We start from the raw sequence: 23,731 nt of genomic DNA, 5'->3' as shown, positions 1-23,731 counted from the left end.
CCCGGGGCCGGGGGTCCCGCGGCCGGTCCGGTCCCGTCCCGTCCCCGCCGCGCGGGAGGCGCCGAGCGGCCCCTCCGGCGAGAGCTCAGCGGCCTCGCAGCTGCGCCCGCCCCCGGGGCGCTCCCGCTTCCCCGCCGGGCCCGCCGCCTCCGCCACGGGCGGTGCGGTCCCCCCCGCCGGCAGGGAGCGCTGCGGCGCGGCGGGCGGCGCTCTGCCCCGCGCCCAGCGCGGAGTCGCCGGGAGACCGAGCGCCGCCATGGAGGCGCGCGCCGCGGGCTGCGGCCTGCTCGTGTCCCGCGAGAGCGGCGGGGCCGGCCGGGCGGGCGCGGGGCGGCGGGGCGGGCTGGGCCGCTCTGCCGAGCTTTCCTTAGCTGCGGCGCAGAGCGTTGCCGGCGCGGAGGTGCGGGCCGGGCGGCGGGAGCCGTGTGTGCTCGGCCTGGCGCGGCGGGGCGGCCGCTACGGGTGAGTGCGGGCCGGGCGGGGATGGGCCGCGAGGGCTCGGCCCGGCCGGTGCCGCGGTGGTGGGGCTCGGTGTTCTGCCGCCGCCGAGCTGCCACGGCCGCCGTGACACTCGGGAGCTGGGCGTGCCCCCGGTGGGGTCGGGGACCCGCGGGACCTGCGCTCCGGCGCCGTGCCTTCCCGGCCCCCCCGGGGCTCCTCCGGAGCCGCAGCCGCAGGGTTGGAGTCTCTGTGGTGCCCCTTGGCAGGGAGAGTCGAACAGCTCTAACTTCTCCCCACCGGCACCCGAGTTCTGCGCGGGCCCACCTTTGTTGCCTTTTCTCCGCTCCTGCCCCAGCAGTGATGGAAATCAAACACCGTGTCTTTGCACTCACGTCTCCTGCGGCCGTGTGTGTGTGTTTGTGTGTGGGCAGGGCGTTGCTGCTGGGCTTTTACAAGCTTTCTTTCTGTCTGCTAGTGTCGTTATCCACTCACAGGAGAAAGAAAACTCCGATCCGGATTATATCCCCATCAACAGCCGCTTTAAATGTGTTCAAGGTACTGACTCCTGGGGGAGGGAGGGAATCCACTGCTGTTTATGCACAAACCCCAAATTTAGTGGTGTTTCCTGACCTGCTTCCTGAGCAGGTGTTGATTGAATCCTTCCCTGGGAGACTGCAACTCACAGTTTATGGAGTCCCCTTGTTCCTCATCCAAATGGTTTGTCATTCCATGTCAGCATGCAGTTGTGAGGAACTTGGCTGGTTCTGATGCCTGGTGGGTTTGGCATCAGGTGGAGCCAGCACATGCTGCAGGAGCTGGGGTTTGGTGTCTGCTGGTGTCTGTCTCTCTGGCTTCTCCATCATGTCAAGAGCTGTGGGCTTTTACCTGACTCCTGCATGTCTTAGATCTGAATTTCCATAAGGTCTGGCAAGCTCTGAGCTCCCAACAGCTGGGTGGGAAAGGGCTTTAGGCCTTGTCTTGGAAGGACTTAAATAGCAGCAAGTGGCCATGGGGCAAATCCTTGTCCGGAATAAAAGCACCTTTTCCCAGATGGGCTCATTCCCTTTTGTGCACCTCAGTGAGGGTCTGGCCCTGGTCTTGCTCTGTAGAGGAGCTTTGAAGTTCATTGTCAGTTGGTCTTTACCAAAGTAGCTGCACTGATGAGGAAAAGCCATCCAGGTGTGTGAGAACCCTGTATGTTGGGAATCTCCCTGGGACACTGGGGGGGAGGTGACTGTCCAGGTTCTCTCTGCCAGAGCCATTAGGAATGTACAGGTATAAATTAGAGCTGTTTGTTCCTCTATCAGGACTCTTTTGTGGTTGGTAGCAGGCAGTGTGATTATTTGAGTCCTCAATTAGTGTCATATTCAGCATGAGCACTCTTGATCCTCTTTTTCTTTTCCAGAGGCAGAAGAAACTCTACTGATTGATATAGCTACAAACAGTAAGTCTTATAAGGGCAGTGGTGTGGCAAAAGCTCCTGCCTGGTGCTTGTTTCACCTTCCCCGTCTTCCCCCAGGCTCTGTGTTTGTCCTCTGCTCAAGCAGGGATTGTTTTCCCTCTGATGTTGTCATTTGCCTCTGTCACACAGTTATTGCAACAGACAATGTCTGAAATGCAAATAATTAAAACATTGGCAATTTTTCTTACTGCTTTTAGAGCTTTTCTCTGCGACATTGCAGTAGGGAGAAGAATTCCCAAAGCCAGGAGAACATGTTGACAATAACCCAAGTGGGGCAGGGGGTTTTCAGAAGCGCAGGGAGAGCAAGTTAGGTGCAGGTTTCCATCAGAAACATCTGGGAGTTGGCTCTGAAGCCTGGTGGCTCTCTGTGGGCTGGCTGGGCTGACTCTGTGAGTGTGTTTGAAGCAGGCTGCAAGGTCCGGATCCAGGGGGATGAGACACCAGAGCGGCTCTTTGAGATCCCTGACGAGGAGCGCTGCTTGGGATTCCTGTCGGAAGTGCAGAGCATACAGGAGGGTGAGCAGAGCTGCACCTCTGTGTGTGAAATCCTCTGGCTGTCAGCAGTTTCTGACGGGAATGGGTTTTTTCCAGCCCACCTGAAAGCTTCTTCTCTTGAACCCAAGGATGCAGCCATCTGGCATCAGGTGGATAAAGACCTCCCGGGTCTATCGCAGGCCTCTCCACCAGGTAGAGTTGGCTTTGCTCTGGGACATGTGCAGTACTGGGGTGCTCAGGGTGAAAGCTGGGTCTGGCCCTGCCCTTGACAGCCTGGCCTCTGCTTCCTGGTCTGCATTCCTCCCTGAGTGCTCTTTTCTGCCTTGGTTTGTGCACAGCAAACTCCCTGCTGTCTTGTGCAGTGCCCCTTTCTCCCATTCCCTGAATCACACAGTTGATATATTCCTATTATCATTTGGGTTTTTGGCTTTCTATGGAGTTACATTTTTTCCTTCGTGATCAGAGCTGTTTCAGATTGTTTCTCAGGGCATTGTGCGTGGACTTTCATTACAGGAGCTCTGGGGTTTGAGGATGACTTCAACACTCTGAGCCTAGAAGAGAAAAGGAACATGCAAAACCACCAAACGGGATCTCGGCGGGAGCCCCCACCTCCTCCTGTTCCTCAGAACAGGCAGTAAGTAACATGGGGTATCTGTTCCCTTTTTAATTTCTCTTCCTAGACAGCAGGACCGGTTCTAGTGCTGCTCTTACCTCCTTCCTAGATTTCAGAGAGAGAGAGAAGGTACATCCAGAGACCAGCCCAAAGTGACTAACACAATGCGCAAGATGTTTTTGCCCAGCACGCAGTCAGGACAGAGAGAGGGGCTCATCAAACATGTGCTGGCCAAGAGGGAGAAGGCCTACATCAACTTGCACAACTTCAGGTGAGAGTGGGGAGGGAGGGACAGAGCTGTGGGATGTCTTCTGTGAGCTCAGGTCTCACCCTGGTTTGGACCCTGGCAGCTGCCAGTGGGTGGCAGCTCAAGTGGACAGTGAGGATGGTGCAGCCTGAAAGTCACCAAGTGCCTGCAGTGCAGCCACTCTTTTTGTGTCTTCTGCCTGTGTGTGTCATATCTCCTGAGCCTCGATAAGGCTAGAGCAGTTGGGCAGAAAGGGGGAATGCAGTCATCCCACCGTGCTGTCCTGGTGTTGCCCCACATGACATGATGTTAAAAGAGCCAGATGTTCGCCAGTGAAATGCCTCAGTCCAGGAGGAATGTCACTGGCAGTGACCTGTGCCTTGGAAGAATTTTTTGAGGAGCAGCTGAGGGAGCTGGGGAGGCTAAGCATGGAGAAAAGGAGGCTCAGGGGAGACCTCACTCTGTGCAACTCCCTGCCAGGAGGGTGGAGCCAGGTGGGAGTCAGGCTCTGCTCCCAGATAACCAGTGGCAGGACAAGAGGAAATGGCCTCAGCTGTGCGAGGGGAGATTCAGGTTGGACAGGAATTTCTTCACAGAGTGGGCTGTCAGGCATTGGAATGGTCTGCCAGGGAGGTCGTGGAGTCCCCATCCTCGAAGGTGTCCAAGCAATGATTGGACGTGGCACTCAGTGCTCTGGCCTGGGTGACAAGGTGACAATCAGTTACAGGCTGGACTCAAGGATCTTGGCAGCCTTTTCCAACCTCTGATTCTCTGAATTTCAGTTCCCCCTGACTGGCACAGCCACACCCAGTGTGTGCTCACAGTTTCTGCTCCCAGCCAGAATGCTGCTGTGCTCAGTGGTTTTCACTGTTTTCTACCAGTTCAGCTGCTTTTGTATTGTAGGTTTTTTGTGGGAACGTGGAATGTGAACGGGCAGTCTCCTGACAGCTTCTTGGAGCCGTGGCTGGTGTGTGACCCGGAGCCTCCGGACTTCTACTGCATCGGGTGAGTGGCAGCAACCTGCATTTACTGATGGGGCCAGTTCCTTGTTGTTTTTGCTGGGATCCTGGAGGACTGTGTTTGGTTTAGGTTCCTGTCATGCTCCCAGAGACTGCACAGAGCTGAGCTGTGTCACACAGGAGCTGTCTGAAGGCAAAGAGCCATCAGATAAGGCAGAGGATTGGGTTAAACAAGGCTGGCATGACAAGATTTTCCTGGAGGCATCTGCAGAGCTCACTGGTTACATGCAGTGGTGCTTCTCAGGGAGAGGGTTGCTGGGGGGGTGTTTGGATAGGGTCTCAGAGGCATGGTGGGGAAATTCTCCTGCTTGATAAGGAGCTGCTCCTCCAAAGGCTGTTGCTGGAGGTTTCAAATTCCTATAGGAAGAGGGGGTTGTGCAAGAGAACTGAAGGTGCTAAGTTCTTGGATTTCCAGGTTCCAGGAGCTGGACCTCAGCACAGAGGCTTTCTTCTACTTTGATTCTATGAAGGAGCAGGAGTGGCTGACTGCTGTGGAGAGGGCCCTGCATCCTCAGGCCAAGTACAAGAAAGTGAGTTTTGCTCAGTGGCGTGGGGTCTTGTCATGGAGCTGGCATGGTGGGAAGGAAAAGGGAAAGGGGCTTCCCTTTCCTCACCTGCCCAAGGAGCAGGGCTTGGAGAAACCAAGGGTGATACTGGGCATGTGTCCAGTTAAATCTGGACTGTGTGTTTCTGACCCACAGCTGTAGGGGAATGTCATGCTTTGAAGCAGAAATTTATAAAGCTGGGGATCACAATACTTTTATCAAATAGGAGGTTGGTGCCAGGGAATCAGCAGGTTCCAATCCTCTACGTGTGTTACCCTCTCACTCTGTAGTATAGAAGCCAGGTGCGTTCTGAGCTGGTAAATCAAATTAATAGCTTTTTCCTGAAAGAATGGGGTGATTTATGAAGCAAAATCTTCCAGAGGCTGTTGCCTTGGGACAGAATTGCTTCAGCTGCCGCTGCAGGACTTTGTTCTGGCTGGCTAAGGGCAAGCCATTGGTTTTATGTCTGCTGTAGCAAACCTTTCTGCTGCAGGGACCAGTCCTGAATATATGAATGGGTTTCCACTTCCACCTTCACCCATGTGTTCACTGTCACACCCTTCCTGCTTGCTCTGAGCTGGGCTTGGGCAGGTGTTACAGGGACTGAAACAGGGAACAGAGCACCATACTGAGCTGAGACCCCTCAAGGGGAATCAAGAGTCATGGCCTGAACTGTGGGGAGGCTCCTGCTCCCCTCCCTTTGCTTTACTTGAGTTTTGGGTGAATTCCTCACACCCTGGTGAAAGAGCGAGCACAGGATGATATGGCTGTTGGAGGGGGAAGTGGTTGTAGCTGTAGATAGTACTTGTGGTTGCTTGTAAATTCCACTTCTGCAGAGCAGACTTGGTGCTGGGCTCTTACAGCTGAATTCTCTGCTCTCAGCTTCTTCTCTCACTTCATAGACTTAATCCCAACACGTCTGAATGTTTCTATGCCTAAAAGTGAGCGTGCAGACTGCACTCAAGAAGGTGAGGCCTTCTTGCTTTTTCAAAGTGGTGACCCCACTGTTTGGGGGTTCAGGAAGATCACAGACTGGGCAGGTGTTGGCTTAGCACATGTAAAAGAGCAGCAGCAGACCTGAGATCCCTTCTGGGACAGAGCACATGAGCAGTGTTAACCCCTGTGAGCTAAGCTCTACAGCAGGGGAGAACTCCTCAGCTCCAGAGAGAGGTGTTTTTCAGGAACAACTGTTACCTGAAGAGCTTGGTCTGCATAACTCAGAGATGCCTTTTGATACACTATGCACATCTGCCTGAGGGAGATAAGACCATCTTTGTCCATTCCCCTCTGCACGTGCCACTGACTCTCCTAGAGTTTGGAGTAAGCCAAGGTGAGCCCTGACTCCCAGATGCACCTGCAGCCTCAGGACAGCCACAGCTTTATGTCAGAACTGTCTGAAGCACTTAAGGTCTTCTCTGGTTGTGCTTGCAAAGGCTGAGACCTCACCAACAAACCTGCTATGTATTTATTCAGTTTCTCTTACCTTGCCCTGTTGTAGAGAGGCACCATCACAGGAAATGATGGTGGTCAGCACAGCTGACAACTCGAAAGTAACAGATTGATCCCCAGAACCTTGCTGTGGGACAGGAGGCTCTTTCAGTAGTGTTGTTGAATTTAAGGATAGAGTACACAACGTGATGAGGAATGGGGAGAGCCAGAGCAGCAGAGCGTCAATCAGAGCAGGTATATCAGAACTGCATTCCCACTGCCTCTCTGGGAACTCGGGATCCTGTTTATTTTTGCAGGTGCAAATGGTTCGCCTGGTTGGGATGATGTTGCTCATATTTGCTAAGAAGGATCATCTGAGCAATATCAGAGAGATCCTGACGGAGTCTGTGGGCACGGGAGTCATGGGAAAGATGGTGAGTCACTGAGACAAGCTTGTTGCTTCCCTCTATCCATGTAAGGAGCAGCACAGCTTGATTTGTTCACCTGTGCCATCCCCATCCCCTCCTGGTGCTTCACCTGACTCCTCTCTAACCCCACTGGTACCTGCTGTCCCAGGGCAACAAGGGCGGTGTGGCTGTCAGGTTTGTGTTCCACAACACCTCCTTCTGCGTCGTCAACTCCCACCTGGCTGCCCATGTGGAGGACTTTGAGCGCCGGAACCAGGATTATAAGGACATCTGTGCACGGATGAGCTTTGTGCCCCCCGATGACAGCCTCCCTCAGGTCAACATCATGAAACACGAGTGAGTTGTGTTGATGTTTTCCCTTTGGAAGTGGTGTTGAGTAACCTAAATCAAGTTAGAATTGCAGCAACAGGAGGTTTTGTGCAGATAAGTTTTCTTGCTTGATGCAAAAAATGAAAGTGCCAAGGGCTGTGCTGTTCTGCAGCTTCTGCAGACAAACTGTGGTCACCTCACTGGGGTGACTTGTGTGCCCTGTCCCCAGTGTCCCTCTCCTTGGATTTGTGTGTAACTCTTCCTTTTCATCAAGTCTAAACAGAACACAAATGATTGGTACTTCTGTAGTTAATATTTAAACCATTTGAAAAAGAAAATGTTGACTGGATTAATACAGAAAAAAACTTCAACTATTAGATTATCCTTGATAATCCACTAATGGAAATGCTGAGGTTGGACTATAAACAGGAAGAGCTTTGGTACTAGGGAGGGGTGTTAAATTTTAATCTTTAAATGAAACCTTTATGGAGTAAAGAGTGGGTCCCAAGAGTGTAACTCCACAGGAATCCAACTCTGCTCCTGCCAATTCTGCACCAGTTGGTCTTTGCAGGGTGTATGGTGCAGCAGTGACCTGCTCTGGGTGATTGAAAGGCAGTGAAAAACCAACAGGTTGTCACACGAATTGTGACCCTACAGGTACAGGTGCCTCTCCTGGCTGGCTGGCTGACAGGCAGGCTCTGTTTAACAAGCTCCACCACTGCCCTCTTCTGAACATGAGAAGAGCCTGAATGCCAACTCAGTTTTATGTGAAGCTTGGTGGGATACACTGGTTTCACTTCATCAGAGAGTCAGTGCTGTTCTCTAGCTTTTTCAGGCTGAGGCAAACTCATTATCTCCCACTGAAGTAAGTCTTCAATCCTTGGGAGATTCCAAAGGATATGGACTTAGTCCTGTAGGATCTGCTGTCACTAGAGATTTCTGCTTTGGGACTCAGTCTTTCATGTCTTCTTTTTTGTTTTCCACATGTCTCAGCCTTAATGTGATTTAAGAAAGGGAGAGTCCAATTGCTGATCTGCTCTCAAAGTCTCCTTTTTGAAGGTGGTGAGGCCCTGGCACAGGTTGCCCAGAGAAACTGTGGCTGCCCCATCCCTGGAAGTGTTCAAGGCCAAGTCAGATGGGGCTTGGAGCAGCCTGGTCTAGTGGAAGGTGTCCCTGCCCATGGCAGGGTGTAGGAAAAAATGAGCATCGAGGTTCCTTCCAACCCAAACCATTCCATAATTCTATGAGTGTCTTTCTTGCCAGCGTTGTCATCTGGCTTGGAGACCTGAACTACAGACTGTGTCTGCCAGATGCCAGTGAAGTGAAGAGTCTCATCAGCAAGAACGAGCTTCAGAAGCTGCTGACATATGACCAGGTCAGCAAACTCAGTCACATTTGCCCCATCACTGAGGGATTGTCTTGGTTTAGGATGTGCCTGTGCTTGGAAGGAGCTGGTAAACATGGGGCTGGGGAAGGGGCTGGAGCATAGATTTGATGAGGAACAGCCAGGGGAGCTCAGCCTGGAGAAAAGGAGGCTCAGGAGGGACTTTCTCACTCTCTGCAACTCCTTGACAGGAGTGTGAATCCAGGTGGGAATCGGGCTGTGCTCCCAGGGAACAAGTGACAAGACAAGAGGAAATGGCCTGAAGTTGGACCAGGGAAGGTTTAGGTTAGATATTAGGGAAAATTTCTTTCTGGAAAACACTGTCCATCCCTGGCACAGCTGTGCAGGGCAGTGGTGGAGTTACCATTTCTGAGGGAGGGGATTTAACAGAAGTGTAGATGTGGCACTTGTGGACATGGGTTAGTGGTGGCCTTGGCAATGCTGCAGGGAACAGTTGGACTTGATGGTCTTGGAGGGCTTTTCCAATCTAGGTAATTCCATGATACTCTGTAAGGAGAGTCTATAGACAGAGACACTGGATCCTGACAGAGGTTGCTGGTGGCAACAACCCCCTAAACAAAACCAGATTGTCCATACTGGGTTAACTGGGTGACTCGGGCAGTTACCACGGAAGTGTGTCTGTGTCCCAGTGCGGGAGTTCTCTGTTATGTACAAACTACAAGCTGAACACAGGAATTTGTAACATCGACAAAAGCTGCTGTGATCAGTGTTGTGGAAGAGGTATTGATTTGGAGCCCAAACTGCTCAGCTAGTTTGACCTGAATTCTGTGCTGTTGCCTTCCCCGCTCGGCACTTCTCTGCAGCAAACTGAAACTCAGGGCAGGTGCCTTTCAGGTGAAGGATTGTGAAACACAAACAGCAATGGCGCAGTATCACCTCTGACACAGTTTAACAGTGGATCTGATTCTGCCATACTGTGGAGCTCTGTGCAGGAAACAGCTGTGGCTTAGGTTTCAGTGAAGAAAACAACTAGGAGATTTTTTAGAGGAGGAAACAAGCAAAGGAGGGTGGTGTCAGGTTGGCAACCGAGCACAGTCCTAGAGGCTCTTGCTAAAATGCTTGGCAGGGAAAGTTTAATGATAGTGACCTTATGCCTGAATACTAATGAAGGCATTTAGCACAAGCAGAGCAGTTAATATTTCCCTTAATTCTTGCTTGTTGCTGCCTGCATGATTTGGCAGACAGCACCATGCCCATTTTTGTCTAGGTCTGTCGGGTAAACATTCCACTGACGGGTTGAATTTTTACCTCTGTTAAAGGTGTGAGGTCTGAGAGGCAGTTTGGGGATGTCTGTGAATTCCATGGCCACAGGTTGTGGTTGCTCTGCCTGTAGATCTGCTCTCGGACACTGCTGGGGAGGGTTCCTTTCGTTTGGTTTGTTTCTTTTTAAAGCTTTCTTTTTCTGCTTTAGCTGAATATTCAGCGCACTCAGAAGAAAGCATTTGCAGATTTCATGGAGGGAGAGATTAAATTCATCCCCACATATAAATACGACTCTAAAACAGATCGCTGGGACTCCAGGTACATTGGCTGCCACTGGATGTATTTACCTATGACATAAAAAAGCACTTTCTCCCAAAACTTGATTTCCTGCTTCCTAGAGCTTGGAATACCTGTCAGTGTTGTGTTTGCCCTCCTTTCTTTCCCCTATTTTCTGCAGTAAGCAGCCCCTGTGTACATTGACCAGGCACATCCCTTAAAACTTGGTTGCTGCTGATCCCACTGGATGAAGGCAGGTGAAGCATGAGCTCAGGTGGACCTGCACTGGGGACTTATTCTGTTACCAGGAACAGGCAAACAGTATAAAAAGGAATTGCAGAGATAAGGATACAGGCTCTGTGAGTCACCCTGTCCCCTGACTTGCACACCCACAGGGTGGCTGTGCTGTGATAGCAGCCGTGGTTCCTGCTTGGTGCCTCTCACAGGCACGGCTGCATCTGCTGCAGGGGCTGCTCCAAAGGGAGAAACTCCCAAGAAGGAGTATCAGAACATATAGTGATTGGGTTTGACTCTGCCTGTGATTATGAATCAGCACAGTAGTTAATTTGAAGAAGGATAACCCAGGATTCAGGCTTCATAACATAATAGTAATTGCTGAGTAGACTTTCCATGGTGGAAACAGTAAGCGATGGATCCAGTTGTGAGCAGAAAGATCTGGCAGCAAAAGAAAGTTGTACAGCTTGGGTGACAGCACACATGGCTTCAGGCTCTGGAAATGGGCTTGACTGAGGTTGTTTTGTTTCCTGATGCTGGAAGGGACAGGAGTTTTAGCTACTATAGCAGAAAAGGGGTAGAGAGCAGAAGAAATAACATAGAATTCAAGTTGGGGGAAGTGACATTTCATCTCATCAGTGCTCTGATGATGGGGGTGGAAGGAGCTGGCTGGCTAGGGAAAGGAACACCTTGGTTGGTTTTGTTAGGATTGTTGGATTTCCCTGGTAACCTGTTTTTCTTTGTAGTGGGAAGTGTCGTGTGCCAGCATGGTGTGATCGGATCCTTTGGAGAGGAGGGAACATCAATCAGCTCCGGTACAGCAGCCACATGGACCTGAAAACCAGTGACCACAAGCCCGTCAGCGCGCTTTTCCGCATTGAGGTAGGTTTATTCATGTGCTGTGGCAGGATCCCAACAATTCCAGACATTCCTTCTTCAGGAGGTAGTGATAGAGTCAGGACACCTCTGCTAAGGGTGTTGCAAGAGGACAGATGAACCCAACCGAGGTGTGCCCGCTGTGGGGGTGCTGCCTCTGGCAGTACTGGAATGGGTGTGCACCCCTGTGTTCTCCCCTCCAGATGGAGACACAGCAGCAGCCTGTACCTAGCTGTACCTGTGCTGCCTCACATGTGTCAACAGACTGTCACCAATTCACACCTGAATGTCTTCAGTGGTGAGTGGCTGGCAGCAGTTTTGAGTTTCCTGGCTTAGCAAATGGGAACAGTTGATGTCCATTTTGCTGCCTGCTGCTCCCTCAGTGGCTCAGGTCTCACAGAATCCCAGAATGGGTCAGGTTGCAAGGGACCACAGTGGGTCATCCTCCCTGCTCAAGCAGGGAAATCCCAGAGCACAGGGCACAGGACTGTACCCAGATAGTTCTGGAGTATCTCCAGTGAGGGAGACTGCACACCCTCTCTGGGCAGCCTATTCAGTGCTCAGTCACTGCACAGGGAAAAAGTTCTTCCTCATGTTCAGGTAGAACTTCCTATGCACCAGTTTCTGCCCATGGCCTCTTGTCCTATTGCCTGGCACCATCGATGCTGGGTCCATCCTCTGACACCTTCCTGGAGTTACTGACAGACATTGATGAGGTCCCCTCTCAGTATCTCTTCTCAAGGCTGAACAGGCCCAGCTACCTCAACCTTTCCTGTAAGAGGGATGCTCCGGTCCCATCATCTCTGCAGCTGCTGCTGGACCCACCCCAGGACCTCCATGTCCCTCCTGTACTGAGGAGCCCAGAACTGGACACAGCACTCCAGATGTGTCTCACCAGAGCTGAGTAGAACAGGCCGAGTCTGCTAAAAGGAGACTCTCCCAGTAGTGTGACCAGTGGCCAGACAGACCCTGGTAACATCTGGAGGGGTAAAATACGTGTAAAGTTGCAGATGCAGCTTGGGAGTGTGCCTGGGCATGTGAACTCTCTCAGCCTTTCAGCTGCACAATGAAGTGCTTAGAGAAATAATTCACTTCTGCAGTGACCTGTAACCAAGAGGGTTCCTGTGATGCCAGTCAGGAGCTTTGCTGAGTGTTTTCATCCCCCCCAGGTGAAGGTTGTGGATGAGCAGAAGTACCGCAAACTGTTTGAAGACATTGTTCGTATAATGGATAGGATGGAGAATGACTTTCTTCCTTCGCTGGAGCTGAGCAGGAGAGAGGTGAGGATGAAACTGCAGTCACTGTCACTTCCCAAACTCAGCAGCCTTAGAAGTGACAGATGACTTTTAAAGACTTTGGTTCAATAAACTCAATTATAGGAAATTGAACTCTATCCATCTTATGATCAGGAATTGGGTTAGAAAGGACACGTTGTGTTGGCTCCTTGGCAGGGCTTCTCTGAGGGATTCTGGGTTGGGTGGGCTCCTCTCAGCCATGGAGGGCCAAGGCAGTGTCTGAGGGCCACTGCAGAGTCTGGAGGGGCCTTATCATTGTGGCCACTAATGTCACTTGTGTTTTCTCTTTGCTCTGCAGTTTGAGTTTGAGAATGTGAAGTTTCGTCAGCTGCAGAAGCAGAAATTCAAGATTACCAATAATGGGCAGGTCACCTGTCACTTCTCCTTCATCCCAAAGCTCAATGACAACCACTACTGCAAGCCATGGCTTCGAGCTGAGCCTTGTGAAGGTTACCTGGAACCAGGTGAGTTTTGTACTGGTATAGGCCTCCACCCCATCTCCATTCAGTCCCTTACTTCTTTCCTGTGCCCCATCTTTCTTGCCATCAGTCTTGTCTGTTTGTCTTCTCTGTTGTGGGCTTTGTCCCTGCCCCGCTTTGTTTTTGTCCTTGTGATCCCTTTTGAAGAGTGTCCATGCGTTCCTGAGGGCTTCTCTGTGTTGCAGACGAGAGCACAGAAATCTCACTGGATGTGTATGTCAGCAAGGACTCAGTTACCCTCCTGAACTCCGGTGAGGATAAAATTGAGGATATTCTTGTCCTGCACTTGGACCGAGGGAAGGACTATTTCCTGACCATCAGTGGGACCTACCTGCCGAGCTGCTTTGGCACCTCCCTTGAGGCCTTGTGCCGAATGAAGCGACCGATCAGAGAAGTTCCAGTCACCAAACTCATAGACCTGGTAAGTAGCATCGTTCAGGAGTAGCTCTTTTAACAGGGTGGGGCCTGACTTCTTTCTAATTACTCCCAAAAGCAGTAGTAGTGCCTGCAGCTCAGTTTGGCTGTGCTGGCCCTGAGCTGACTGACTTTTCACGGAGCTTGAGGTGCTCTTGTATTCTTCTGTGCTACCACAACCCGTGGCTTTTGACAGCCTGTACTTTATCCCTTATTTCTGAGTAAACTGTAAATATTATGTGATGGGAAAAAAAGGATCCCAGCACTTCATGTTGGTCTCAGTGGTGCTAGCAGGCTCAACTGGGTCACATTGCTGTGTCATAAGAGGTGTGATTGAGATCCTGTCCTCCAGAAGCTACCAGGGCTTCTTCTGCAGAGCCAAGAACTCTGTGAACCTTTTCCTTCTGAGTGCATTCCCACTGCTCAGGGAAAAGAGTAAGCAGAATCAGGAGGTCTGAAGGAGGTACTGTGGTACTGGGTGTGGTGTGCTGATGGGCACAGCTCAGCATATGGGCAGTGTCATGGCCTCTCTGGCCAGTTCTCCCATACCAACCACAGTGAGAGGTAACGCCTCAGTGAGAGATAATTCATCACTGAGAGTTATCTCCAGTGATCTGCATAGAACTGTTCCTCTCCCCAGCATTCACCAGCCCCCAGCATCAATATTCATCCTCCTGAAACCTGTTGTGTGTGAGTGAGGGGGTGCAGATGTGCCCTAGTCACCTTTTGTCTTTTGAGTATATCTCTTATGGCCATTGCTGGGATTAAGCCCCATTTTGGGGTAGTATTTCTGATTTCCAGGCTGGTTTCATTCATTTCTCCTGGCGGCCTTACCTGGTGGTGTTCCAGTGAGGTGCAGCAGCTCCTGAGTTCTAGTCCATGTCCCTGTTCTTGTTCAGCCAGGAAACCTGTTTCTGTTCAACCAAGACCTGAGCCCCATTTGAGGCTCTGTGCCATGTGATACCTTCCCTCTCCTCTCCTTTCTCACAGTCTCGTCCTTACATGAGAGGGTTTTTTGTCCAGTAAGCTGCTACTTTTCCACCTCCATAGATCTGCCAGCTTCCACTCCCTTGCTTCCTTTCCTTCAGCAGGTGTCCCGTGTCTTTTGCTGCCTCTTCCAGTTCCCACCTTCTGTTGTAGGTCTCTACTTTTCTCACAAGTCCAATACTTAGGAAGGTCATTTTTATACTAGAATTTTGACTTCACAACACACAATCAGGCTAAACAGGATCTAGGTGGCAATATACAGCATCTGCTTCCTCAGGTCAAGCAGCTGATCCAGACTTCAGGCCCGTCAGACTTCTCAGGATTCGGTTGAAAGTCAGTCTTGTTCTAGAAGTGGGTCTGGAGCATTTCATTGGCCTTGGTGGCTTTTCCACCTACTTTTTCCTGCTTGGCACTGACTTCTTGCTTGATAGAGAGGAGCTTGAACCCATACTCTGTCCTCGCAGGCACACACTGTTACTTTTCTAAGAGTACTTTGAGGCCTCTTCTCCTTCCTTTACCTATGGATTTCCTTTTCCTATTACTCAGTGGAACATCTAGAAACAGAGGAATCAAAACAATCAGCAAAGAGCACCTGTCCCAGCGTCTGCAGTGTGGATACATCCCCCGTGTCCGAGGGGAGAGCTATTTCAGGTCTTCTGGTTCTGGTCATACCTGTGAGTTGAGAAACTCTTGGAGACAGGCTGTGCTGAGCACTTCTGCCTGGGGCAGTGGTACAGGTTGCTGCCTGCCCTGCAGCCCAGAGCATTTGGGTGCAGTTCCCCGTATTCAGGTGCTGCTCGGGCTGTGTGAGGCCAGCAGTGTCTGTGCCTTAAGAACCACTTTCCCTCCTGCACTTATGTGGTATTAGTTTCCTCAGCCTGGCTGGACTGTGTCTCTGGCTTTCCATGGAGGGTGGTCTGAAGATGCAGGTCAGTAAGGGACTGAGGCAGGTGGGTATGGGGTAGCCCAGTGATGGTGGGAGTTTTTCTGGAAATGGCTTTCTTGGTTCTCCCTGGAGGGAGACACTGACACTGTTGCTGACACTTGAGCAGCTCTTTTAGATTTCAGTAACAGTGTCTCATCCTGTTTTCCTTTGGGATCCTGCTGTGGGCTTTAAAAAGCCTCTCAAAGAACCTCTGTCAGGAACAGGTGTGTCTTATGGAGCAGATTGTGCTGAAGGCTCAACATGAGGGAGAAATTCTTCCCTATGATGGGGGTGAGGCCCTGGCACAGGTTGCCCAGAGAAGCTGTGGCTGCCCCATCCCTGAAAGTGTCCAAGGCCAGGCTGGACAGGGGTTGGAGCAACCTGGGCTGGTGGAAAGTGTCCCTGCCCATGGCAGGAGGTGGAAAGGGATAATCTTTAAGGTCCCTCTGAACCGAAACCATTCCGTAATTCTGTGAAGAACTGAGCAGGCAGGTTGGGGGTGGTGAGGCTGGAGATGACTCACCCATTACAAAATGAGCCTCCCCTGTGCAGGTGGCTGTCTGCCCTCCCAAACCTGTGACTGTGTCTCTCTCCTTGTGCCTCAGAAGAGGAACCTGTGCCAGCTCCTGTTTGGAGCAAGCTGTTCCCGGGAAGAGGCCAATCTGTTGTTGCTATGTTAGAACTTGGGGAGCCCCCAAAGGAAGCAGGCACTGCAGAGGCCACAGGGGACCCCAAGACGCTGTTCCCTCCTGGTCTGCCCTGTGCCACGGTAGCTGTAGTTCTCCCAGCTCAGCCTGGGAGTGTGTTTGGGCTGTTCCCACCCTGAAAGGCTGACCAGCCAAGACTCAGCTTGGACAACCTGCTTCCGTTCCCTCCTGCAGACTCCATGAGCAGTGTCCAGTCTGCCCTGCCTGGTACAGGGTTGGCTGTTTGGTGATGCTGAGGGCTTGCACACTTCTCTCCACACTGTGCTAATGCTCTTAGGCCGCAGCAGCAGCCGGGGTTTGAGCACAAACCTTCATTTCTCTGACAGTACCTAAAGCTGCTTAGGGGCCCTGTGAGCTCCACAGCTGCCATTCACTCAGAAACACAGATTTAGCCCAGGGAATGTTTTGTCTCCAGTGTCCTCACAAGGAAAGATGGCTGGAATAACACAGGGACATTGATTCTGACCAGGGGAACTTCTTCCTGAAGGACATGTCTCACCTGCCCATGGCCCAGGTGTTGCTCAGTGCACTGTGCTGTCCAAGCCCCTTGGAGGGGTTTCCAGAAATCCTGAGGCTGCGGTGCATCATGTGAGCAGGATTGTTGCTAATTGGCAGGCAAATCTCTTGCCACAGGTTTAACTTTGGCGATGTCAGCAAAATGTGTGAAGGACCTGGTGTTCAGTGGGTTCTTGTAATGCAAATTAAGCTTCTGCTTAATCAGAAGAGTTAATCCCAGAGTGTTTTCTCCCTCTTAACCACACTTTTTCCTCTTCTCTCTTTCCCTCTGCTCTCAGGGAGAAGACAGCTTCTTAGAAAAGGTAACACAAGCAATTGTAGTGTGGCAGTCTGCTTCTCAGTGGTGTGTTTGTAAAGAATGAGAGCTTTTCCCTTGTTTTCTGTGGCAGAGGGAAGGGGAGGGGGGACACAGGGGACACGGCTGCCAGCAAAGGCTCTTAGCACAGCTGTGGACTGGATGAGAACATGAAGAAGCACATAGTGACCCCAGAGCCAAGCCCAACTGAGATGTTAAAGCTCACCAAATTTGCTTCTGGGGAAAAAAATTACTCTTCTGATGGTGGCAGCAGTGCTGGATATTCCCAGAAAAGATTGGCAGCCTCTGAGGTAGCAGAGTTCAGTCTGACTGTGCACATAAGGTGGGGTTCACTACAGCACCCGGTCAGACCTGTGGGGAGAGGGCTGGAGCAGGAAGCTGAGGTCGGGGAGAGGGCTGGAGCAGGAAGCTGAGGTCTTTTGGTCCTTCCATCTTTTGTCCCTTGTGGTATCTGAGGGAAGACCTGTGGAGGAGATGGATGTTTCTGCACCTCCTCAAGCAGTGGAGCTGGGGCTGCTGAGTCTGATGGCCATGATGCCCAAGCAAGATCACTGCTTCCCTTGGCACCCATGCTCCATGCTGGAGCCAGGCAAGGCAAACATGTCCATGGGAGAGCAAGTGGGAGATGCTGGGGCTGTTCCTGCCATCCCTGTGCTGGCTCTGACATTTTAAACTTGTTTGAGCTGGCTCTCTGCCGGATTCTCACGCTGGGTGAGTCTCCTCTCCACCCTGCCGGTGCAGTGACAGGGTAAAAGAGGAGAGGGAAGGCATGTCCCCTCTCTTAAAAGGGTCTTGAACTCGGGTGTTAAACTACATGAAGCTCCCAGACTCCCTCCTGGCAGAGAAGGGAGGAATATGTCCCTGCCTTCTGGGAACATCCTTTCGTGGGAGCATTTTCCCATGGGAAGGACAGGGCGAAGCCTCCCTTCCTCGCACAGGGCAGGAGAGGGCGCTCGGAGTCCGGCCAAACCCGCACGCCGCCGACTCCTCCTCCTCTGCCTCCTCCTCCTCTGCCTCCTCCTCCTCCGCCTCCTCCTCCTCCGCCTCCTCCTCCTCCGCCTCCTCCTCCTCCGCCTCCTCCTCCTCCGCCTCCTCCTCCTCCGCCTCCTCCTCCTCCGCCTCCTCCTCCTCCGCCTCCTCCTCTTCCCGCACACTGAGGCGTCCCGAGCCTCCTCCTCCTCCTCCGCTTGTGTGAGCAGCTGGGATCTCCTGCCAGGGGGTCTCCGCAGCTCTCCAAGTCATGCCAAGGGCTTCTCCAGTGCTCAGCTCCAGCAGTGCCCTGACACAAGGGGTTCTATAGGGGAGTTTGCAGCCCAGGGAGAGGGTCCACAGCTCTCCCCTTTTCCCTCTTGGGGGAATTCTGTAATGCTCTTGCTTGTCACGCTGCTTCCCAGCCTTCCTAGTGCGTGCAGCTGAGGGAAATAGCCATGCATCCACGACCCCAGCTGGGGCAGACCTGGTGGTATGCAGGGCAAAGCTGTGCTGTGCCATATGGCACCTGGGGCTGCTGCCTGTGCTGTTGGGCTCGTGACAACCCAGGGTGTGTCTGGGTGTCGCAGGGAAGCCGACCCTGGCACTGACTGCTGCCAGTGTGTGCTGCAGGGACAGCCATGGCAGTTGTCCCCTCAGCTGCCAGCTGGAGTGAGGTGCTTTGTGTGTGGCTTGTGGACTGCACTGCTGGTGGCCAGGGTTGTGTTCCTGCTTGTGCTCGTCTCTGGGTGCTTTGGGAGTGCTGGGCATGTCTTCTTCCTTGGAGCTCACAGGAATGTGAGTGACCATGAAGTGAAAGTAAAATCAAGCCAAGAATATTGATCCCATTAAAGCTCAGTGTGATGGAGATGTCTGGGCTGTGGAGCTAATCGGTGGCTCCACATGAGTGTGTGCTCAGTGAGGCTCTTCTTGGGAAAATCAGGGAAGAAACTTCAGACATCAGGACTGTTTCAGAGCCCTGAGGGCAGCTGTGGCTGGAGCACACCCAAGCTGGGGCAGACATGGGGTCAGTGGGATGAGCAGGCCCAGGGGCTGGATCTAACCCAGTGTGGGAGCTCACGCAGCACAAAGACTCACTGGATCCCGTCTCTGTCAGCTGCAGGGTGGGAGCTGGGATGGGGGTGGGCCACCCTGGGAAGCCAGAACCCCCTCCTGTGGGGCTGGAGGGGCTGGGGCTGTCAGGGGAGCAGGCAGGTTGTTCCATGGGGCAGCAGGAGGGGGCAGAGCTGGGCCCTACTGAGCCATGGCGGGTGCTGTGAAAGCGAGTCAGGGCCAGAGCAGTCCTGGGTCCTGCTGCCTCCCCTCTCCCACTTTTCCCTGCAAGGCACTGAGGTTTCCTGAACCATTATGTGCTCTTTGTTCCCAGGAGAAATCTGTCCTGCAAATGGGCTCTCTGGACAGTGAGGAGGCAGGTGAGGTGCCGCTACAGGTGCCAAAGGAGATCTGGCTCTTGGTGGACCACCTGTTCAAGCATGCCTGTCACCAGGTGAGAGGGAGGGAGAGAGGGAGAGGACCTCTGCCATGCTGAGAGCTCTCCTGGTGACCCAGTTGCTCACAGGCACCTGGAGATCAGCTCCGGTTTGGTGTTTACAGTGCAGTACTTTGCTCTGTGCTTGAGGCACTGACTGGGGGTCCCAGGGTTCACCCCACAGTCCCTGTGCACCTCAGCCTTTGTGGGGAAGGTGACTTTATCCATCCCTGTGCTGGTTTTGGCAGGAGGACCTGTTCCAGACTCCAGGCATGCAAGAAGAGTTGGAGCAGATCATTGACTGCCTGGACACCAGCATTCCTGAGACAATCCGTATCCTTGCCTGGTGGATCTCATTTCTGCTGGGAGAGCCTGCTCTCAGGAGAGCTTGTCTGTCACCTTTACCTGGCAGGGTCCCTGGTGGGGGTGGCTTGGTCCCCCCCACAACCTCTCTGGAAGCCGAGTGTGTGCTTTCCAAAGCAACCAGGGGGCTCAGGAAGCTTCCACAGAGCTGTGCCAAGCGTGGGATCTGGGAAGCATGGTCTGGAGAAGAGTCTAATGGAGCAGGGGGCATCTGTAGGAAAATGTAGTGCAGGATGGATGGAGCAGTGTTTTCTATGGATGGCGGACAGCAGAGGAGGAGGAGCAATTAGGCAGGCAGGGAATTTGCACGACATCCAAGGAGGAAGCAGAGATGAGCACCTGGGAAGGGAAGGGATCTCTCTGCTCAGCACAACCCTTGATTCCTACGGGTCCAGCGGGCAGCAATCACTCCGTGGCTGAAGCCCTCCTCATCTTCCTGGAGGCTCTGCCAGAGCCTGTGATCTGCTACGAGCTGTACCAGCGGTGCCTGGAGTGGTCACACAGCAGCCGGCTGTGCCGACAGGTGCGGGGCTGCCATCGCTGGCCAGGAGCTCAGGGCAGCTTTCCTGCTGTCCTGGGCTCTGCCATGGCCCTGTGCTTGCCTGGGTCCTGCCCCCTTCCCAGGGACTGGCAAGTGGCTCTGGTAGCAGGCAGCTCTTCTATAGAGACCTGTGTCACTTCGAGCATGTGGGGAATGGCAGTCTGGGGGAGGGAATGAGCCACCTCTGGTCATATGGGCTTGAGCATCTGGTCAGAGCTGCAATTCCTGTCCTTCCCTAGAGGAGTGTGAGTAGCTCTTAACAGTTGGTGGGGCAGCAAGCCAGACCAAGCTTATCCTTGAGCAGAGGGGGAAGTTTTGGGGCAGTGAGAGCTTGAATCCAACTAAAACCAGGCAGGAACCAGCCCCAGGGCAGTGGATGCCTTTTCCTGGTAACATAGTTTTCCTAGAGGCAGTGTCACCAGGAGCCACAGCCCACAGGTGCCATCCATCAGCACTGAACTGCAGCTGGGGTTCACTGCTCTGGAGCCCAGAGTGCCACATGTGCCCAGGCTGCAGGGATGGCAGCTGAGAGAGCTTCCTGACCATTTCCTTGCAGGTGATCCTTCAGCTGCCAAGCTGCCACCGCAATGTGTTTCGGTACCTAATGTCCTTCCTCCGGGAGCTGCTCAGGTACTCGGAGGACAACAACGTCAGTGCCGCCATGATCGGTGAGTGTTGTTGCTCTGCTCAGCTCCTGCTGCCTTTGCTTTAGCCCAGCCCCTTTCTGCACCTTCCAAGGTCTCCATACCAGTGACTGATTTTTACCTGCCTCCACAGCTGCCCTGTTCTCCAGCCTCCTCCTACGCCCTCCGCCCAACCTGATGGCCAAGCAGACCCAGCAGGATCGCCAGCGTGCCATCAGCTTCCTCTACAGCTTCCTGCTCGCTGGGGACGAGGAGTGACTCCTGCTGTGCGCCAAAGCCAGGGCCTGTGCTCCAGCCAGGCCCCTCACAGCTCTGAGGGCTCAAAGCTCTCCAAGTGACGTGTTTACAGTTGGAAGGGACGTGTTCCCCCTCCTTCCCACGCCATACCCCACGCTGCAGAGGACCTGCACGCTCATTGCACTGCCATGCACCACTGGAGCCTCCGGCTTCTCCACAGGAGCCAGGTGGATCTGTTGATACCCAAGCACTGTGCCAGCACCCGTTGTCCTGTGGCAGTGTCACCCAAGTCATGCTTTTCTCTGTGTCACCCCCGTCTCCCTGGAGCCACTGTGGAGAAGGGTGGGGAAGGCTGGTGCTCTCAGAGGCTGTGGCACACTGCGTCCCTCTGGTGCCACATATGCATGCTGGTGTGTACACCACCCCAGATTGGTGTGGGACATGTCACCCTCTGCCACACAGCTGGCCCAGCCAGCCCTGATGCCATCACTGTGCTATGGACCGTGCTGTCCCAGGACAGCTGATTGGACATTCAACCTCTCCCCTTTGGCAGGGCCTTCCCCACCTCCCTCTCTCCCAGAGCCCCAGCACCCAGGTCTGTCCCTGCCCCTCCTGTTCTGCCCTTGCTCTCTCCCTTCCCCTGCGCCTGGCTTCCCTCAGGGACGCAGGATGGCGAGGGGCTCGGAGTGGCTGGGGTCAGGCAGGGCCATGAGTTGCCCTGTGCGCCTCCCAGGCTCTTCTGGTACCTGGCACAGAGCAAGACATGGCTCCTGTCCCTCCATCCTGGCTTGCCTAGCTGGGTAGCACAGGCTGGGTAACCAGGTGGCATGAGTTGGGGTCCATCCCCTCCTCCCTAGGATGTTAAGGGGGTTGCAGGCTTAGTGGGGTGAAAGGACCCAGAAATGCACCTCAGGAGCCAGAGGAGCAGCTTGGAGGGGGCTATAGTGCCAGGGTCCCACACAGCTACAGTGGGGACAGCCCCTGGGACTGGTGACCATGGGTGCAAGGGGGTGGCCTGTCCCACTGAAACACTAAGAGGCCTGTTGGCCATATGGCCTTGGCTGCGGGAGGCCAGAGGCACAAGAGGAGGGGGCTGTGGTCACAGAGCCCCCACCAGTGCCTGGCCCCAGCCCAGGGTGTCATGTGTCCCCGTGATCCCTGTGCACTGGCTAAGCTGCCACAGGCTCGCCTCCCTTCTGCCTCTATTTTTTCTCTTTTCCTTAAAATTTTTAAATTACATAATTTATTGGGAAACTGTTCGTTCCAAATAAACCTCCATTGTGCAAGGCCTGGGGCTGCGCTGGGTGTGCCTGCCCTGCCTCACGCAGCTCTGCGATCCTGGGGCGACACAGCCCTGGCAGGGGCTCCGGGGCAGCCGTGGGCTGGGCTTTCCCCCTGCCTCCCCAGCAGCGTGCTGGGGAGACGGGGTCCCATGGCCCTGGTTCCCGATGGTTGAGCTCCTGGGTGCGCCCCTGGTGTGCAAACAACATCCCAGTGCCCGCAGGGGCAGTGGCCTGGCACGTGCCACACCAGGATGGAGTTGGCACGGGGTAAGCCTGGGCAGTGGGTGCAGCAGGGTGTGTGGCACATGGCTTTGGCAGCCCCAAACAGCAATGCCTGTGGTCCCCAAGGCCCCACTTGCCCGGCATGGGGAGCAGTGGTCAAGAAAGTCCATGTGTCCTGCTACAGGAAACGGTGGCCGGTGTCATCTCCATCTGCTTCCTGCCAGCTCCTTGGCTCCTCTGCTGTCACGGAGGGGACCAGCGCAAGGTTACAGCATTGTTCCCATGGCCACCACATTCCTGCCACTGCCGGCGGAAATGCCAGAGAGAGAACGAAGGCCTGATGCTGCTCCGCAGGGATGGGACAAAGCCTGGGCCTGCCCATCCTCCTCTGGAGGGCACAAGAGTTCTTGGGGGGACCTTGGAGGCTGCTGGGATGCAGCTCTGCAGGGCTCACACATACATCAGCTCACCATGAACACCATGACCAAGGGAGAGTGGTGGGACTGAAGAAGCTGGTGGTGTCCCAGCAGTGGGGCTCAGCCTGTGGCGTGGCACAGCCAGTGTCCCACAGCCACATTGGACATCCCTCACTGGCAGTGAGTCCTCCCTCTTCCCACTAGGGGCAGCCTGAATCCCCAAGGACTGCAGGGCTCACATGACTGCTCATCCTATTCCCAGCCCCTCTCCTAGTGCACCCAGCATCCTTATTCCCTGCTCAGTGGGCCGGGACTTGGCAGACCCCATCCTTTCCATGCCAGAACAGACCCCTGCTCGCACACCCGGGACAAGGACTGCCCTGTGCCCTAGCACAGCCCCTGTGACCCAGTCCCCACCACTGCCTCTGTACCCACTTCCTACTCTGGCCTGGTTCCTGCTGTGGTATGGGGGCTCTGGCACTGCTGTGTCACACGGGGCACAGGGAATGTGGCCAAGCCCAGCAGCTCCCACCTGCCTGTGGGCAGCAGGCTAGGCCAGGAAGAGCCAGAGATTCCTTAGGTCTCCCGGCCTTTTCCTTCTTCCAGGCTGGCCACAGCCCAAGTGGGTGGTCCTCCCTGGCCTCCACCTTCCAGGCTGGCGCAGGAGGGCTGGGGTCAGGGCTCAGCTGTGTAGCCCTTGGCTGCAGCCCAAGAGCTTGGGGCTGGGCAATGCCTGGGGGATGTGGTGCATCGCTGCCTTGCCTGGCACAGACACAGAAGTCTCTGGTGATCTGCTGGGCCACCCTGCTGTCCATCCTGACCATGCCCAGGCAGGGACTTGCAGGAGCTCTTGGACAAGGTGTCATCTGCCCACAGCTGTGGGGCAGGTGCTGAGGGGTGGTTTGAGGTGCAGGGGAAGAGCCCTCCCAGTTCAAACCAGTAGAAGC

General features: G+C 53.9%; 1 protein-coding gene across 3 annotated transcripts; it reads left to right on the top strand.

The window, feature by feature from the left end:
• The first annotated feature begins 227 nt into the window (after positions 1–227).
• OCRL (OCRL inositol polyphosphate-5-phosphatase) lies at positions 228–22,151 on the top strand. Of its 3 annotated transcripts, none has more exons than XM_071569100.1 (23): positions 228–462; positions 917–996; positions 1,847–1,885; positions 2,312–2,419; positions 2,495–2,590; positions 2,912–3,032; positions 3,121–3,282; positions 4,162–4,263; positions 4,693–4,807; positions 6,568–6,684; positions 6,827–7,014; positions 8,251–8,362; positions 9,804–9,913; positions 10,852–10,987; positions 12,151–12,261; positions 12,575–12,740; positions 12,941–13,176; positions 16,583–16,606; positions 18,977–19,096; positions 19,327–19,411; positions 19,837–19,964; positions 20,539–20,650; positions 20,760–22,151. In XM_071569100.1, exons 1-23 carry the CDS (start codon positions 257–259, stop codon positions 20,882–20,884), a joined length of 2,799 nt encoding a protein of 932 aa, XP_071425201.1. In that variant the 5' UTR covers positions 228–256; the 3' UTR covers positions 20,885–22,151. The 3 variants fall into 3 exon arrangements, with proteins under 3 accessions (XP_071425201.1, XP_071425200.1, XP_071425202.1); XM_071569099.1 differs by having other exon boundaries at positions 2,309–2,419; XM_071569101.1 differs by lacking the exon at positions 16,583–16,606 and having other exon boundaries at positions 2,309–2,419.
• Positions 22,152–23,731: the final 1,580 nt, after the last annotated feature.

Source organism: Pithys albifrons, chromosome 14 (assembly GCF_047495875.1).
Source record: "Pithys albifrons albifrons isolate INPA30051 chromosome 14, PitAlb_v1, whole genome shotgun sequence".
NCBI lineage: Eukaryota > Metazoa > Chordata > Aves > Passeriformes > Thamnophilidae > Pithys > Pithys albifrons.
Note: the sequence above shows the minus strand (reverse complement) of the source record. Positions and strands in the feature narration are given on the sequence as shown.